The 15,898-nt window shown below is 43.7% G+C and overlaps 1 protein-coding gene across 1 annotated transcript in view; it reads right to left on the bottom strand.

Moving 5' to 3' along the window:
- The window catches only part of HCN1 (hyperpolarization activated cyclic nucleotide gated potassium channel 1), a 179,441-nt gene that overhangs the window by 146,470 nt on the left and 17,073 nt on the right, over positions 1 to 15,898 (bottom strand). Inside the window, exon 2 of the mRNA XM_083402775.1 lies at positions 3,196 to 3,619. Within this exon, the coding sequence (XP_083258901.1) occupies positions 3,196 to 3,619 (424 nt within the window). The remainder of the gene's footprint in view (positions 1 to 3,195; positions 3,620 to 15,898) is intronic.

Genomic DNA, 15,898 nt, shown 5'->3' with positions numbered 1-15,898 from the left:
ATTCTCAGCACACTTAACAAACTAGAGTTCCCGGGATTCTTTGTGGGAAGCCATGACTCTTGAAAACAGTATGATATTACCGTATTTTTCGCTCTATTGGACGCACCGGACCATAGGACGCACCGGACTATAGGAGGGGGAGAACAGGGAAAAAATATTTTTTCCTTGTTCTCCCCCTGTAAAACAAGGTGCGTTCAAGGTGCATTCACCGGAGCCTATGGAGCTGTTCCGTCTCGCTGTTCTGCCCTCCGTCTCGCTGTTCTGGCTTGGAAACAGCCTCGCTAGCCTCTGCAGGAGAGCGGGGTGAACGCACCCCGCTTTCCTGGAGAGGCTTTGCACGCAACCGTCTCTCCAGGAAAGCCTCGCAAAGCCTCACCCCGCTCTCCTGCAGAGGCTAGCGAGGCTGTCCCCAAGCCAGAACAGCGAGACGGAGGGCTCCATCTCGCTGTTCTGGCTTGGGGACAGCCTCGCTAGCCTCTGCAGGAGAGCGGGGTGAACGCACCCCGCTTTCCTGGAGAGGCTTTGCGCCCAGCCGCCCCAAGCCAGAACAGCGAGATGGAGCACTCCGTCTCGCTGTTCTGGCTTGGGGACAGCCTCGCTAGCCTCTGCAGGAGAGCGGGGTGAACGCACCCCGCTTTCCTGGAGAGGCTTTGCGCCCAGCCGCCCCAAGCCAGAACAGCGAGATGGAGCACTCCGTCTCGCTGTTCTGGCTTGGGGACAGCCTCGCTAGCCTCTGCAGGAGAGCGGGGTGAACGCACCCCGCTTTCCTGGAGAGGCTTTGCGCCCAGCCGCCCCAAGCCAGAACAGCGAGACGGAGCACTCCGTCTCGCTGTTCTGGCTTGGGGACAGCCTCGCTAGCCTCTGCAGGAGAGCGGGGTGAACGCACCCCGCTTTCCTGGAGAGGCTTTGCGTCCAGCCGCCCCAAGCCAGAACAGCGAGACGGAGCCCTCCGTCTCGCTGTTCTGGCTTGGGGACAGCCTCGCTAGCCTCTGCAGGAGAGCGGGGTGAACGCACCCCGCTTTCCTGGAGAGGCTTTGCGCCCAGCCGCCCCAAGCCAGAACAGCGAGACGGAGCCCTCCGTCTCGCTGTTCTGGCTTGGGGACAGCCTCGCTAGCCTCTGCAGGAGAGCGGGGTGAACGCACCCCGCTGCCCTGGAGAGGCTTTGCGCCCATCCGTCCGCAAGCTAGAACAGCAAGACGGAGCCCTCCGCAGCGCTCCGTCTCCCTGTTCTGCCTTTCAGCTTAGCGGCGCAGCCTGCATTCGCTCTATAGGACGCAAACACATTTCCCCTTAATTTTTGGAGGGGAAAAAGTGCGTCCTATAGAGCGAAAAATACGGTACTTTAAATACAAAGTGCAGACAGGGCCTTAGTTGGATATCACCTCTTACATCTGTATTGGTCAAAAGCATGCATTAACCTTGAATCATTTATTTATAGCACCTATAAATTCCCTTCCTCTCCCATAAGATCAAAGTTATGTATTAAAAAAGAAGGTATTAAAACCATGTAAGGAACAGGGAAAGAGGCAGCATGGAATAGCAATAGAGAAATAAACAAAAAGCAACAACATACTGATCCTCTCCAACTTTCATTCAGAAACATACTTTTCATACGTAGTTATTAAGTTATCTAGGCTGCATTTATGAGACTCAAGAAGACAAAACTGATCCACGTTGCTGGCTGGGGTTCAGCTTGGCGAACTGGTTAATGCTATTTACCTCAAATTAGTGAATGGACACGAATATTTTTCACTTCTTCAAGATCTTCACCAAATCTTATTTACTGCCATTAGAGTTGCTTGTCAAAATTCAGTTACATTTCATGGGACCACATACATTACACAGTTCTTTTTTTACAGGGTGGCTACATATTGATGAAATTATTTTCTGGTCCTGCTCAGTAACCTCAAGGATCCACCACGGGGACAGCGAAGCAACTGCACACGAGTCTGCTCCAATGCACATTCACAATTCTGTCTGCTTAAGTTAAAATAATATGGCTCACCTCAATTCACTACACTCATCACTTTTCTTACTGAAGAGATCGAGGAAGCTCCACTGAGGAAATGAGAAAGGACTGTGCTCCCCACTGGCTTAGGTCTACCACCACAACACACACAAACACAAGACCAGTTCAAAGGGATCATGGGAAGATTGCCACTAGCTTATGACTAAAGTGATATTTGAAGTGACTATGATTATAAATATGAACATAGGAAGAGCCTGATGGATCAGAACAGTAGCCCATCTAGTCCACACTGAGAGCCAGTGTGGTGTAGTGGTTAAGAGCGGTGGACTCGTAATCTGGGGAACCGGGTTTGCATTTCCACTCCTCCACATGCAGCTACTGGGTGACCTTGGGCCAGTCACACTTCCTTGAAGTCTCTCAGCCCCACTCACCTCACAGAGTGTTTGTTGTGGGGGAGGAAGGGAAAGGAGAATGTTAGCCGCTTTGAGATTCCTTAAAGGGTGTGAAAGGTGGGATATCAATTCAAACTCTTCTTCTTCTTCTTCTTCTTCTTCTTCTTCTTCTTCTTCTTCTTCATCCAGTCATAAGAGTAAACTCCTAAAGGCCAAAGTCCCTTCTGCCCCTCCAATAAAACACTTAAGCCCCCCTCTGCCAGTTGATGGGCATTGCCATTCAAATGGTGCATGTGTAGGGCTTACCTCTTCCCCTCAATATTTTATTCAACTTGATGCCCTTGAGTCCAGCATTCTATTCTCACATTGGCCAACCAGATGAACAGAGTGCAACAGATCTCTCCCCCCCCCCTCCATTTTCCAGCAACTGGTGTTCAAAAGCATACAGCCGCCAACAATGGACAAGCCATTACAGAAAGTAGAATTATTACGTGAAACAAATACCAGTCAGACTAATCGAGCTGAAGAGTGCTGACTGCTCATTTTAGCCTTTCTGGAAAACTCCCCCCGCCCTGCTCCTGTAGCCTTAATACATGTATCCTGAATCTTTATTTAGTTTTTAATAATACTGCTCAGACATCATCAAAAGTAGCACAAAGTAAACAATAGTGGACAAGATAAAATGCTACACCGCACCCAGCAAGTAACCTTACCATTTCCTAAGTGTAATCAGAACTATGAAGTCTCAGTTGGCTGCAACATCTCAACGTAAGATCTTTTCTTTCTTTTTTAAAAAAGCATCCATTTGATGAATATACAAAAGGAAAATCTTACCTCTTCCCACTGGTGAATGTATCTTATTAATCTTGAAAGCCGTAATAAACGCAGCAGACTGAGGATTTTTGTGAACCTTACAATACGAAGTGCTCTAGCAGTCTTGTAGACTTCTGAGTCCATCCCTTTTTCTACAATGAGAAAGATATAATCCACTGGTATTGATGAGATGAAGTCAACCACGAACCAGCTCTTTAAATAATTCATCTTGATGACTTTGGGGTCCAGGATTATCTCAGAGCTGTCCTCATTAACAGTGCCAGTTCTAAAGTTCATGATCAAGTCCAACAGAAACACAGTATCTGATGCTACATTGAAAATAATCCACGGTGTGGTTGTCTGCTCTGTGAAGAATGTGATCCCAACAGGAATAATGACAAGATTTCCAACCATCATGATAAGCATTATTAAGTCCCAGTAAAACCTAAGAGAAGATAGAAAACACAATAATTGAACAAAGCAAAAAAATCTTATTTTCTTGCAGTATGATTAAATTATATATTGTAAGGCTTTTAAAAATTAGAAGAGATGTGATTATAACACAGATAACCATCAATATGCTGTCCTAGACAGCAGAGCATATTGGTAAATATCTACTACATTCATGTTTGTTGCATGAAGTGTCCTTACCTTCAAAAAGGCAGGAGACTTTTCTGGGTCAAATGTACAGACAGTATAGCCTAATGTGGTCCCCTCCAGATGTTATGGAACTACGACTCCTTTAAGATCTTATTACCAGCTCTCATTGGAATCAATAGGAGTTTTAGTCCAAAACATCTGGAGAGCACCAAGTTGGGAAAGGTTAGCATTTAACGTTGCCAATTACATCAGATTGTCTGTGTTGGATTGAGAAAAAAACATAAGCTTTAGTCCCATTGACTAAATTTTAAGTGTAGGTAGCTAGCATCAGTATAAATGTGCCTGGGAGCACATGTCCAGGCCCCACTCAATAGAAGGAGCAGGAGAACTGCCAAGTGCAGCAGGGCACATGAAGAAAAAACATGTGGTCATCTCAAGAGTCCAGGGGTCCTGTAGAAACATTACGTCCAGAATCTAAAATTACCTGACTCAGCCACTAGGCTAAACAGAGCAACGCTCTCTTAGTACTGCTGCTCTTCTGGAAAACTCTGTTTAGGGATGAATACCACTGGTTTTTAGCAAGTGTGGGTTTTTGTTTTTTTTAAAAAAATAATAATCTCAAAAGACCTTTGAATGACAAGTTGATGGATTGAATTCTACCTCTACTGTTTTTCCTGTTCAGCTTTAAAGGAACACCGTTGTTTAAAAATATTAAGGATCCTTGACATCCATGTGTGATCTGAACTAACCAGAGGGCATCAGAATACTGAATTCTGCACCCACTGTGCAACTCTCTCCTTGAATAGCACAATTGCAAAACACACACTTTCTTGGTCATATGATTAGGAGAGATCTTTTTGATGGGGATTACTTGTTAAGACAAAGGGAGAGAATTCCTGCTATTATATCCAGAGAGTATAAGCAAGTTCTGCCATTCCTTCCTACCAGTTGATTGGCATATGGAATAAATGCAGCATTGTGCTGAAGAATTAGCTTATCATTCCATGGCATATTTGAAAGGATGAGTTGCATTTGGTAGATTTTCCCCCCAGCCTTCCTGTCAAAACCTATCAATGTGTTTACATAAAAATGAACTGGTGCCTGCTGTTAATCACGAACACTTTGGCAGCCCAATGAAATTCACTCTTGGTCTCCCTCCAAATGAAAAGCCAAAATGTACCAGAATAAGCTTAATGACAAATGGACAATATATAGCCTGCTCCCGTTTCAATGTATCTTCTTCTTCTTGCTTTCCAGCCCATAACACATGAGTAATATATAGCCTGTCCACTGAGAAATTGGAGTACTTGTGCTCAGTGGAAAGCTCTTACAGAGAACATAGGAGCTGCCTTATACAAATCAGACCAGTGGTCTGTCTAGATTAGTTTTGCATATTCTCTCCAGCATTTCAAGCAATAATATTTTTCAGCTCTACCTTGAGCTGCTGAGACTGAGACGTTTCTGCATGCAATTCATGCACTCTACCACTGAGCTATGGCCTGTCCTCAGAAGGTGTTGTGGCCATCATCTGTGCTGTGAAACACAGCATGTATGACACACTTTTTAGAGTATTATAATGTTGCTATGCTATGTTTGCCAATGTGCATGGTGTCTAAGTATACAAGAGCCACTAACCCCACGGCCACAACAGACAAGGTTCCCTCAGTTCTGGGAAGCAGCCTGCTAGGCAACGTTGCCCATCCTTGCACCATAACCTAAGGGCCACATTGTTTAATTTCAATTTCAATAATTTCCATCCTATACCCAGATGCAATAAACAATTGCAAACCATGAAATATGAAGTTGCAAATATAAACAAGCAGTTAAGATAACGCTCACTGGAATAAACGTTACCTATGCATGCAAGCAATAAATAAAGGATAATATGGAGGGAGGAACCAGATATGCCATATTGATGTCCTTGTAGGAAAATGTGGCGTAATAATGAATTGGGTTCAGAATGACTGCATGGAAACAAAGTATATTATAATGTTGTAATACATTAGCCATTAAAAAAAAAAAAAGCATTGCAGGACAAAAGCAATTCCTGAACTGCAGAAACATTTGGGCAGCTTATGGAAAGCATATTTAATAGAAATGGGGATTTTAAAAAAGGTTTTGATAACAAACTGCCCCATCCACAAACAAGATCTGCTGCATCAGTAGTCCATCACAAGCAATTTCATTATACCAAAAAATCTCAATTGTTCTCATGATACTGGAGAACAATAATTTCAACAATAAAACATTTAGGGGCTGAAGTAAAAGCTTGCCCCTTTTCAACCTCTGTAATGTCAGTGGACAAGACTTCTGCTTCTCGTGAATTTTTTGTTTTCACTTGAAGGATGCTCTCTCACAAAAGGGAAATGCACCGGCACATGCACAAAATCAGGAATTTCAACTCATCATTATTCAAGTGTATCTTTAGCAATGAACACCACTCATAGCTAATGTGAAATCGGGGCCTATCTAAATAACAGTCAAGGGCTTAACAAACACCAAGTAATTAATGCTGTTACGTTCACTATACTGTGAAGTGTTACATAACCCCAAGTGGCATTATATTAATACAGAACACATTAGTGAAGGGCATACACACACACACAGGTTTTCAGATCAATTTCCTATAGTTTACTTCCTTCCTAAAGCCAAATCTTTACACTTGAAGTTCCAATTAGAACAGGCACCCCCACAGTTGGTCCTCCAGATGTTTTAGGACTACAATTCCCATCATCCCTGACCACTGGTCCTGTTAGCTAGGGATGACGGGAGTTGTAGTCCCAAAACATCTGGAGGGCTAAATTTGAGGGTGCCTGAATTAGAACAATTGAGCAACTTTCCTATCCCTACCAAATTGTTTTATGCTGGAGAGAACTGTCTTTCACACCTTACTTTAATAATAAAAAGTACATTTACATAGCGCTTTAAGGTATTCACAGCATTTCATATACATTCTGCCACAAGCAGTAACATTTGTCCCTTTTACAATACAATGCTATTATGCATGTCGACCTAGAAGCAATCTCCATTGAGTTCAACGGGCCTTACTCCTGCATGAACACAACGTGAGGTTGCAGAGTGAGGGGGAATTGCTGGCAATTGCTTCCCACCCTATTCCGCTGATAGAAACCTTGCCATTAGCCAAGCAACATCTATAGATGCAACCCAGTGCTGACATTTTTAAGTTAATGGGATTATTATTATTATTATTTTAACTTGGCTGCATTTAGCAATTCCTGTTCTCAATAAATGCTGTGGAAAGATTGCCAACTCACACATCTTATGGTGTGGGCCATGTATCTGCATGCAAAGAAGCTTTGTCAAGCTCCGAGCCAAAGCTTGCCACTTCATGACTATTGCAGGGTGGGAAAGGAGATGTCTCATCGTTCAGCAATTTTCTGCTTTTAAAAACGTGCATTTTAAAGGAATGTAGGCTTATTATTTGCAAGGCCATGCATAGAGAAAAAGAACTGGTAAAATGTCAACTTTGTTCATCGGCACTGACATTCAAATTATTTCTGGGGGTTTGTAGATACTATACTGTCCTTCAGTATTGATCAAATTATTTCACATCTCAATGCAATATGGTATTTCATGGCATGCTGTAGGGGAGTACTTTTAACTCTTGAATCTCTTGTGTTGCATTTTCTCTAGGTTTGGACTTCAGCAGTTCATCTGCGGTGCCTGCAGCAAAATTCAATATGTGCCCAGACGTGTGCAGACACAACCCTGTTACCTGCCGTAGAGTCACACAGGGGGAGGGGGGAATCAGATTTTTGGCACATTTTGCCTTTTGGTTGCCCAAATATTCTCTATCTCTCTCACACATATGCACAACCAAATCATCTTAAAGAAAATGTCACCAAATGTCTATCTCCCTTCTATTTGGTCTAGAGTGAAATTTCTCCTTAGCCAACAGGCTGCAGGCAGAAGCACATTAAATGCCTGAATGACTCTGGTATAGAATTCAGCCACCGCTTTTTCATTTCCTGGTTCATTCCCATGGCTCTTGCAGAAGCTGTGATGCATAGAAAATAAAGCCAGGCATGGCACATAACACGTGTGTCTTGGACTCTGCAGTAGGGCTGGGCAATGTATTGATACATCATCCAAAGTCAGTTTGAAGTCCACATCGTGATAATGGTTTCATAATATTTGGCATGGCGATATATCGTGAAGCACAATGTGTATGTGCTTTGTAAAAAAAACACAATATGGAGAAAACTCTGAAGCCAGTCATTACTTCTCTCATGATTCCTGCTGCTCCTGTTGCTCTGTACTATAAATTAACAGTTGTGACAATATGTAACAGTAAAATGTACGTACAATATGTACCAATAGTTGTGACAATATGTAACAGTAAAAATGAATCCGTTTTAGACCCCTAAGTAGTAGCAGTTGCCAGGATAATATGCTGTTCACCTCTACACAGTTACATCCCATGATATAGACATTGTGATATACCAGTATATTGACATGTTTACCTGGTGATATATCACAATGTTGAAAACCAGATATCGTCCAGCCCTACTCTGGAATCTGAGCCACTACTTGAGTACAAACTGTAGCTGAGAAGCTGCTTTCAGATATCAAACAAGTTTTCAATGTGCACGTTTGCAGAGATCATCATCACCCAAGCATACTCACTCTTCAAATCTTCATTTCTTCCCTCCTCCTCCTCAGCTTCAGTGACACTCTTTGTTTCTTAAAGCCTTGTATTCCATGGGCTAAATCAGTGAGAAACTGATTTAAAGGCACCATTCAAACAAGGGTATGGAACCAGAGTATGATTCTGGTCTGTTGCTCTAGTTTGGATGGAGCCTTTAAATCACAGTTTCTCAATATGAACGTCTGTGGTTTAAAACACTGCAAGAGCTGCCCTGGGTCATGACACAAGGAGGGATGGGCAAGGAGGGTGACCATTCATTGACCATACATTCCCAGGTCAATGAGCCATGCTTTATCAGAAACCAGGCACCTGTGTGTAATTTCCGCTATGGGCATTTCTATTTAAGGATAATCAAAGGATAAAAACAAATCAAAATCACCTGGACGTCTGTCCACTCTTTCCTTTCAGTGCACTCCATGAAGTACAGATTAAGGCACTCAGCGGTTATCCATTTAACCTTGCAAGCTTTAGCATTACAAATACCATTATTGCCAATGCATTTAGCTTCCATTTAAGAATATTTATCCCTAACGCAAAGTAGTAAAGTCTCAGATATGCAAATGCTTCCATTAATTTTTGTCTTTTAAAAGTGAGCAAGTGGAATCAGAACTGGGGAAACAGCTCATCACTAATCATTTATAACATAATTTTGAGTGCAGAATCAACCTTCACTGGCCATGTGCCACACTAAAAAAAAATCAAAAATCAAAATGTAATTTCTTAGTAGCTACATGCGCATTAATATTTTCCCCTTCTTCATGAATTTGCTCTTCATTAGCACCATTAAGCATTATTTAATGCCTGAAACTTGCTTGGGCAAAAGGGTACAACTCCGTGTTTGCTTCAGTTCTGTGAGAAGAGAGTGAAGAAGACGAAGCAAAGTTAAATCAGATCAAGCACAAAATGCATGTGCAAATAATGGATGTTTGCATAAGGAAAGTGAGACCAGAATTTGATTTGCCAATTTATAAAACACCATTAAGAAGCAGAAAGCACTATGCGCTCCATTATTACATCTTATTAGAGTCGCAGTTTACGACGTGGTAATTTTTACAGCTCAGAGCTAAATATTTAAGAGCCATGTTATCAGACATTTGAGGGGGAGAACTGACAGACAGATCCAGTGCTCATGAACTATCCCAGAAGAGCCTGTGGTCTCGAGCCACTGCCCCATCGAGTCCAGCATCCTGTTCTCACAGTGGCCAATTGTCTGTGGGAAAGCCAAAGGAAGGATCTGAGCACAAGAATATATTACCCTCTATGGTTTCCCGAGAAGGGACCGTGAGGGTCATCTAGTCCAACCCCGTGCAATGCACAACTCTTTTGCCTAACGTGGGGTTCGAACCCACGAACCTGAGATTAAGATTCTCATACTCTGGGGACTGAGCTATGCCTCAAGCAACTAACTATACAATCACATTTATAGCCATCTGCCCTACACCCCTTCCCAAAATTAATCCCCTCTTCAAGCAAAAAGAGGCTTCTAAATATCAATAATTCATATATGTATATATACACCAGGAACAAAGCAGAATTATTTCACACAATCATGTTCCACCAGCACAACGTATATCTTGGAAATGCATTCCGCTCTGCCGTCTGCACTCTCTGAAACCCTTTGAGCAAAAATTCTCTCTGATCCCTGAGAGTTCAAAGTATACCTAGTTCCTTAATGACTTTGCACAGCACTGCCACAGCTGTTCCTTTGCTTCAGACGCACAAAGAACAGGTTAAAGGTGGCCGTGGAAAGTGTTTCCCTTAAAGTAAGTTGCCCATAGCTGCCGCTAACTGATAAGCTGCTCTTAAAATAAGCACTTGACGAACCTTAGGTCACCGGCACTAGTGACCCACTACGTCTCTTCCTTTTTATTTTGTTGATAAACAACTTTATCCTCAGTAGTTAAAACTTCCCTTTTCTACATCTTGGCATATGAAGTTGCTGCACTTTAAATCAAATTTGTATTTCAAGTCTCTTGTCTCTGCAGACAGTTTTATTATCGTTATCATCATCACCGTTAAAAATGCTTCTATCAAAACAGTACGTCAAGCGCCCAGAGAGAAAACAGGGGAAGCTAATAAGGACCTTTTTGCTGGTAACAGTGCAAATAACGCTGAAATTAAAACGAAGCGGAAATGGTAGGTTGCATTCCATATTTGGCAAACAGTTATCCAATGAGTCAAGGGGAAACTGTGGCCTACCAGATGTGGTTGGACTCAGCCTCCCATCAGTCCCAGAATGATGTGAGGGTTGTAGACCGATAACATCTGGAAGGCCACATATTCCGCATCCTGCACCAGGCATTCAGAAAAAATGCAGCTATTCTGCCAGCTGTCCACCTTCATCGCTTAAGAAAGGAGCTGTCAGGTTTGTTTTGGCAGAGCCAGTCTGGTTTAGTGGTTAGAAGAAGAAGAGTTTGGATTTGATATCCCGCTTTATCACTAGCCTAAGGAGTCTCACATTCTCCTTTCCCTTCCTCCCCCACAACAAACACTCTGTGAGGTGAGTGGGGCTGAGAGACTTCAGAGAAGCGTGACTGGCCCAAGGTCACCCAGCAGCTGCATGTGGAGGAGTGGGGAATTGGAACCAGTTCACCAGATTATGAGTCCACCACTCTTAACCACTACACCACACTGGCTCTTAGAGCATTGGGTCCTTAGGATTCCTGTTCAGCCATGAAGCTCACTGGGTGATCTTGGTCCAATCGCTGCCCCTCAGCCTAGCCTACTTCATAGGGTTGTTGGGGGGTGGGAATGAGGAGTGAGGGAACCACAGATGCCATCTTGACCTCCTTGGAGGAAAGGTAGGGTGTACATACCGGTAATACAATTAAGTAAAACAAATTAAATGTAGGTGGCAGCCAACATGGTGACATCCAAGTGGATTTGGACTCCACCTCCCATCCTCTGTGACCATTAGTGGTCAAAGCTGCTGAGAGCTGAAGTCCAACAAGATATGCAGAGCAGCATGCGGACTACCCCAGCTTCCTCGTAATATTTAGGAACTTGTCACATACAGAACCTGCAATTCTTGTCCATTTAACTTCTCTTCCCGCCGCCCCCGCCCCCCAACACACTTCTGATAACTATTATCAGAGGCTGGGGACAATTACAGTGGCAGCCTCAAACGACACTTGCAAGATATATTGCTTCCCAATCAGGATGTTGCTTCTAATTTGTACTTAGGATTCCCCCCCCCCCCTTTCTACAGCCTGAGCAGCACACTTGGCACTGAAAACAAAATCTAAAAACAGGTTCGTGGCCAAAAATGGCTCCTATTTTATGTAAGACAGGGCAGACAAAAGGAGATGAATGCTGAGAGGGAGAATTAAAGGCATTTTTATAACACGTATCCGAAAGTATCGCCAAAACGAAAGGAATATAAATGCATCACATTTATTTCAGCAGCAGTGCCACGATCGAATCTCAGAATGGTCCAATAGACATAGATTATTTGCTTCGCTGCTATGCTCCTTTTCTCCTGTATCAAAATGAGGACAGCACTTTAAGTGTGTGTTTAAAAGAAGAGCAACAGGTGCATCTCCACAACTGAATATGGCTTTAGCAGACTTTAAACCCAAAATATCAAACACACTTAAATGTCAGATTTGCAGGACCACTGAACAAAACGGAAGGATAGATTGTATCTTGGAGACATGGGAGGATTTTTCTTTCTTTCTTATAAATCATTAAGCCTGAAACAAGGCCCAACAGTCAAGACTGCATTCAATGCTACATTAAATAAAATTAATAAGGTTTAAAATTAAGTAGAGTTTTAGCGGAGGGTCTCTCTAGGGACTTTTCATCTGATCATATCCCATTTTTCCTCTTTCTGCAGGACTCTCCACTTGAGCAACTCCAACTCATTAGAGCCACAGGCAGAAAGGCCAGTGGTAATGACCTGGGAGACCCGAGTTCAAATTCCTGCTCTGCCATGAAACTCACTGGCGACCCAGTCAGATGGGTGGGGTAATAATAATAATGTTATTGGGTGACCCTGGGCTGGCCAGTGTCTCACTCTTCCCTCCTTCACAGGGCAGTTGTGAGCATAAAATGGAGACGAGAACCATGTATGTCACCTTCAAAGCTTTGGAGGAAAGGTGCTGTATAAATGCACTATATTGGAGGCATGCAATGTTATTCACCTATTCCCATCATCTCCTTCTTGCAGCCTTAAAGGTAAAGGGACCCCTGACCATTAGGTCCAGTCACGGACGACTCTGGGGTTGCGGCGCTCATCTCGCTTTATTGGCCGAGGGAGCTGGCGTTTGTCCACAGACAGCTTCTGGATCATGTGGCCAGCATGACTAAGCTGCTTCTGGCGAACCAGAGCAGCACACGGAAACGCCGTTTCCCTTCCCGCCGGAGCGGTACCTATTTATCTACATGCACTTGGACGGGAGCTCACCCCGTTGCGGGGATTCAAACCACCAGCCTTCTGATTGGCAAGCCCTAGGCTCTGTGGTTTAACCCACAGCGCCACCCGTGGCCCTCCCCTTGCAGCCTTATATCCTACAAATAAAAGACCAACTGCGCTAGCCTTCACCAAACAAAGGATGGGAGTTAAATATGTAGGCTGAAATAATCACATCACAGCAATCAAGGTCCTAAACATGATGCAGTATTATGCAGAGATATGCATAACTTGAATTTTCCAAGTTTGCTTATTAAGACAGAAAAGTCTCTAGAATTCTAACTAACTAATTTAAATTCCCCTGATTGGCAGCTAACAAGTTTTTCAGTGGATTGACAAGCAGGGTGCGTTTCATCACCACAAGAAGGGAAAGCATAGAACATGGGTAGGCAAACTAAGGCCCAGGGGCCGGATTCGGCCCAGTCACCTTCTAAATCTGGCCTGCAGACAGTCCGGGAATCAGAGTGTATTTACATGAGTAGAATGTGTCCTTTTATTTAAAATGCATCTCTGGGTTATTTGTGGGGCATGGGAATTTTTTTCCGTTTCTTTTCAAAATATAGTCCGGCTCCCCATAAGGTCTGAGGGACAGTGGACCCTGGCTGAAAAAGTTTGCTGACCCCTGGCATAGAACATCAGAATACTGCAGATGATAACAACTTGGGGCCAGTTTACCTGAGAGATCGCCTTACCCCTGTATGCCATGTGACCTGCAGAACTGGCACAGTTACAGGTGCCAAATAATACCTGCATTTATAAGAAATCAGCACTTTGGAACTCCCTGGTCATTGACATCAAGCAGGCACTGTTGCTGTACTCTCTTCAGCACCTGCTAAAATCATTCCTGTTAGGAGAACCCTACCCAGAAATGCAGGATGCGGGTGGCGCTGTGGGTTAAACCACAGAGCCTAGGACTTGCCGATCAGAAGGTCGGCGGTTCGAATCTGCATGACGGGGTGAGCTCCCGTTGCTCAGTCCCTGCTCCTGCCAACTTAGCAGTTCGAAAGCACATCAAAGTGCAAGCAGGTAAATAGGTACCGCTCTGGCAGGAAGGTAAACTGCGTTTCCGTGTACTGCTCTGGTTCGCCAGAAGCTGCTTAGTCATGCTGGCCACATGACCCGGAAGCTGTACACCAGCTCCCTCAGCCAATAAAGCGAGATGAGCGCCGCAACCCCAGAGTCGGTCACGACTGGACCTAATGGTCAGGGGTCCCTTTACCTTTACCTTTACCCAGACATGCAGAATGTTGATGTGCATTTCAATCTGCTTTTAGTTTATTGCTGATTTTTTTTATTGTTTTAAATACAATGGTACCTTGAGTTACAGACGCTTCAGGTTACAGACTCCGCCAACCCAGAAATTGTACCTCAGGTTAAGAATTGTGCTTCAGAATGAGAACAGAAATCGTGCTCTGGTGGTGTGGCATCAGTGGGAAGCCCCATTAGCTAAAGTGGTGCTTCAGGTTAAGAACAGTTTCAGGTTAAGAACGGACCTCCAGAACAAATTACGTTCTTAACCAGAGGTGCCACTGTAGTTGTTTTAAACTGTTTTACTGATAAATTTATTGTATCATTCTATTGGCGAACCATTTTGAGGTTTTGTTGTTTTACCATCAGTGTATTAATTTTATGAAGTAAACAAGTAAAATAAACAATGCGTAGCTTCAGGCCTTACCCTTCAGCAGGAGCACTTAAATTTGTAGCTTGTGCATTTGGTTTTCAAATACTGGTCCATGGCAACATTTAAATTAACAGCTAACCTTCCCAAATGAAGACAATATTATCTGTGAAGCTATTGTGCTTTCAGAAAGGTGGAAACTGAATGCAATCCAGCACAGTAATCAGATACTGAAACATTGCATGGGAGAGGAATGCAGCCAGTAAATCGTGACAGGGGTCTGGTTGGAATCACTAAATCTGTGAAGCATCATAAAACTTATTTTTCTTTTTTCTTTTTTGCCGATGGGGCGGGGCAGTCAATCAAGGCAAAAATTACCCTGAAGAAGCTCTGGTGCAGGATGTGATTGCAGTTTCAAGTCAAAGCATGCCAAAATGCATTCATCCCACTTGCCAAGCAGGCAACCCCTACGATTCCTACATCAGAGCAATCTATTCCAAGTACCACTTCAACAAAACACATCGACAGAGTCATGACATTCGAGTTCACAGTTCCAGAGAGGTGGCTGTGTTGGCTGTTGCAGCAAAATCAGCCAAGAGACTTGTGGCAACTTAATGACTTGACAGATATTCTTATGGAACTGGCTTTTGTTGAACATACTTAATCAGATGCCATGATCTTGAGTTTTGGGTACACATATAAACGGTCGGAGGTGGGAGACTGTAAACTGTGAGGTCAGAAGGAAAGCCAGAAGTACAGGTGACGTATTTTTAAATTTTATAATTAACAGTGGACATTCACTGGTGACCATGGACCTTCCAGTGTTAATGAGAAGCATGGAAAAAAGCCACCATGAAGCAACTCCCATGGCACTAAACATAAACAGTCATGGCTATGGAGGGAGAATTGAATCCTTTCCTCCCCTGCTGTGGTTTTAAGGAAAATCCCTCACCTGAAGAGGGGGGAAATCTCCTATTGGTGGGTGCCTCCTGCATAGGTGGGTGGGAAATGGAAAGAGGCAGGATGTCCACACTGGCAACATCTGTTTAGAGCTTCTCCACATATGACAGAGTCACCTACTGACCTGCCAACACACTTGCAATATGGATATGGTCCCTTCTGCATCCCTAACAAGTGCACTGTTTCTTAATGACACCAACATCACTGTGCAGTACAGATGCTTGTTGTTGCTATTGTTGTATGAAGGCATTAGGATAGTCAGGTCCGGTTACCAGAACCTTCTCCTTCTAGTTCCCAAAGCACTTTGTGTTTCTCCTCTGGAAGCTGCCCTCTGCCATGGTGAAAATCTACATCACCTCCATCCCGTCCCAACTTCTCCACCTTCCACATATAAACCTCAGAAAATGTGGTCCTCCCTGAGGCTGTTTAAGACCTGTATGTCACTAAGCTTGTACCACCAGTCAGC

This window comes from Podarcis tiliguerta (genome assembly GCF_965153285.1).
Source record: "Podarcis tiliguerta genome assembly, chromosome: 11".
Taxonomy (NCBI): domain Eukaryota; kingdom Metazoa; phylum Chordata; class Lepidosauria; order Squamata; family Lacertidae; genus Podarcis; species Podarcis tiliguerta.
Note: the sequence above shows the minus strand (reverse complement) of the source record. Positions and strands in the feature narration are given on the sequence as shown.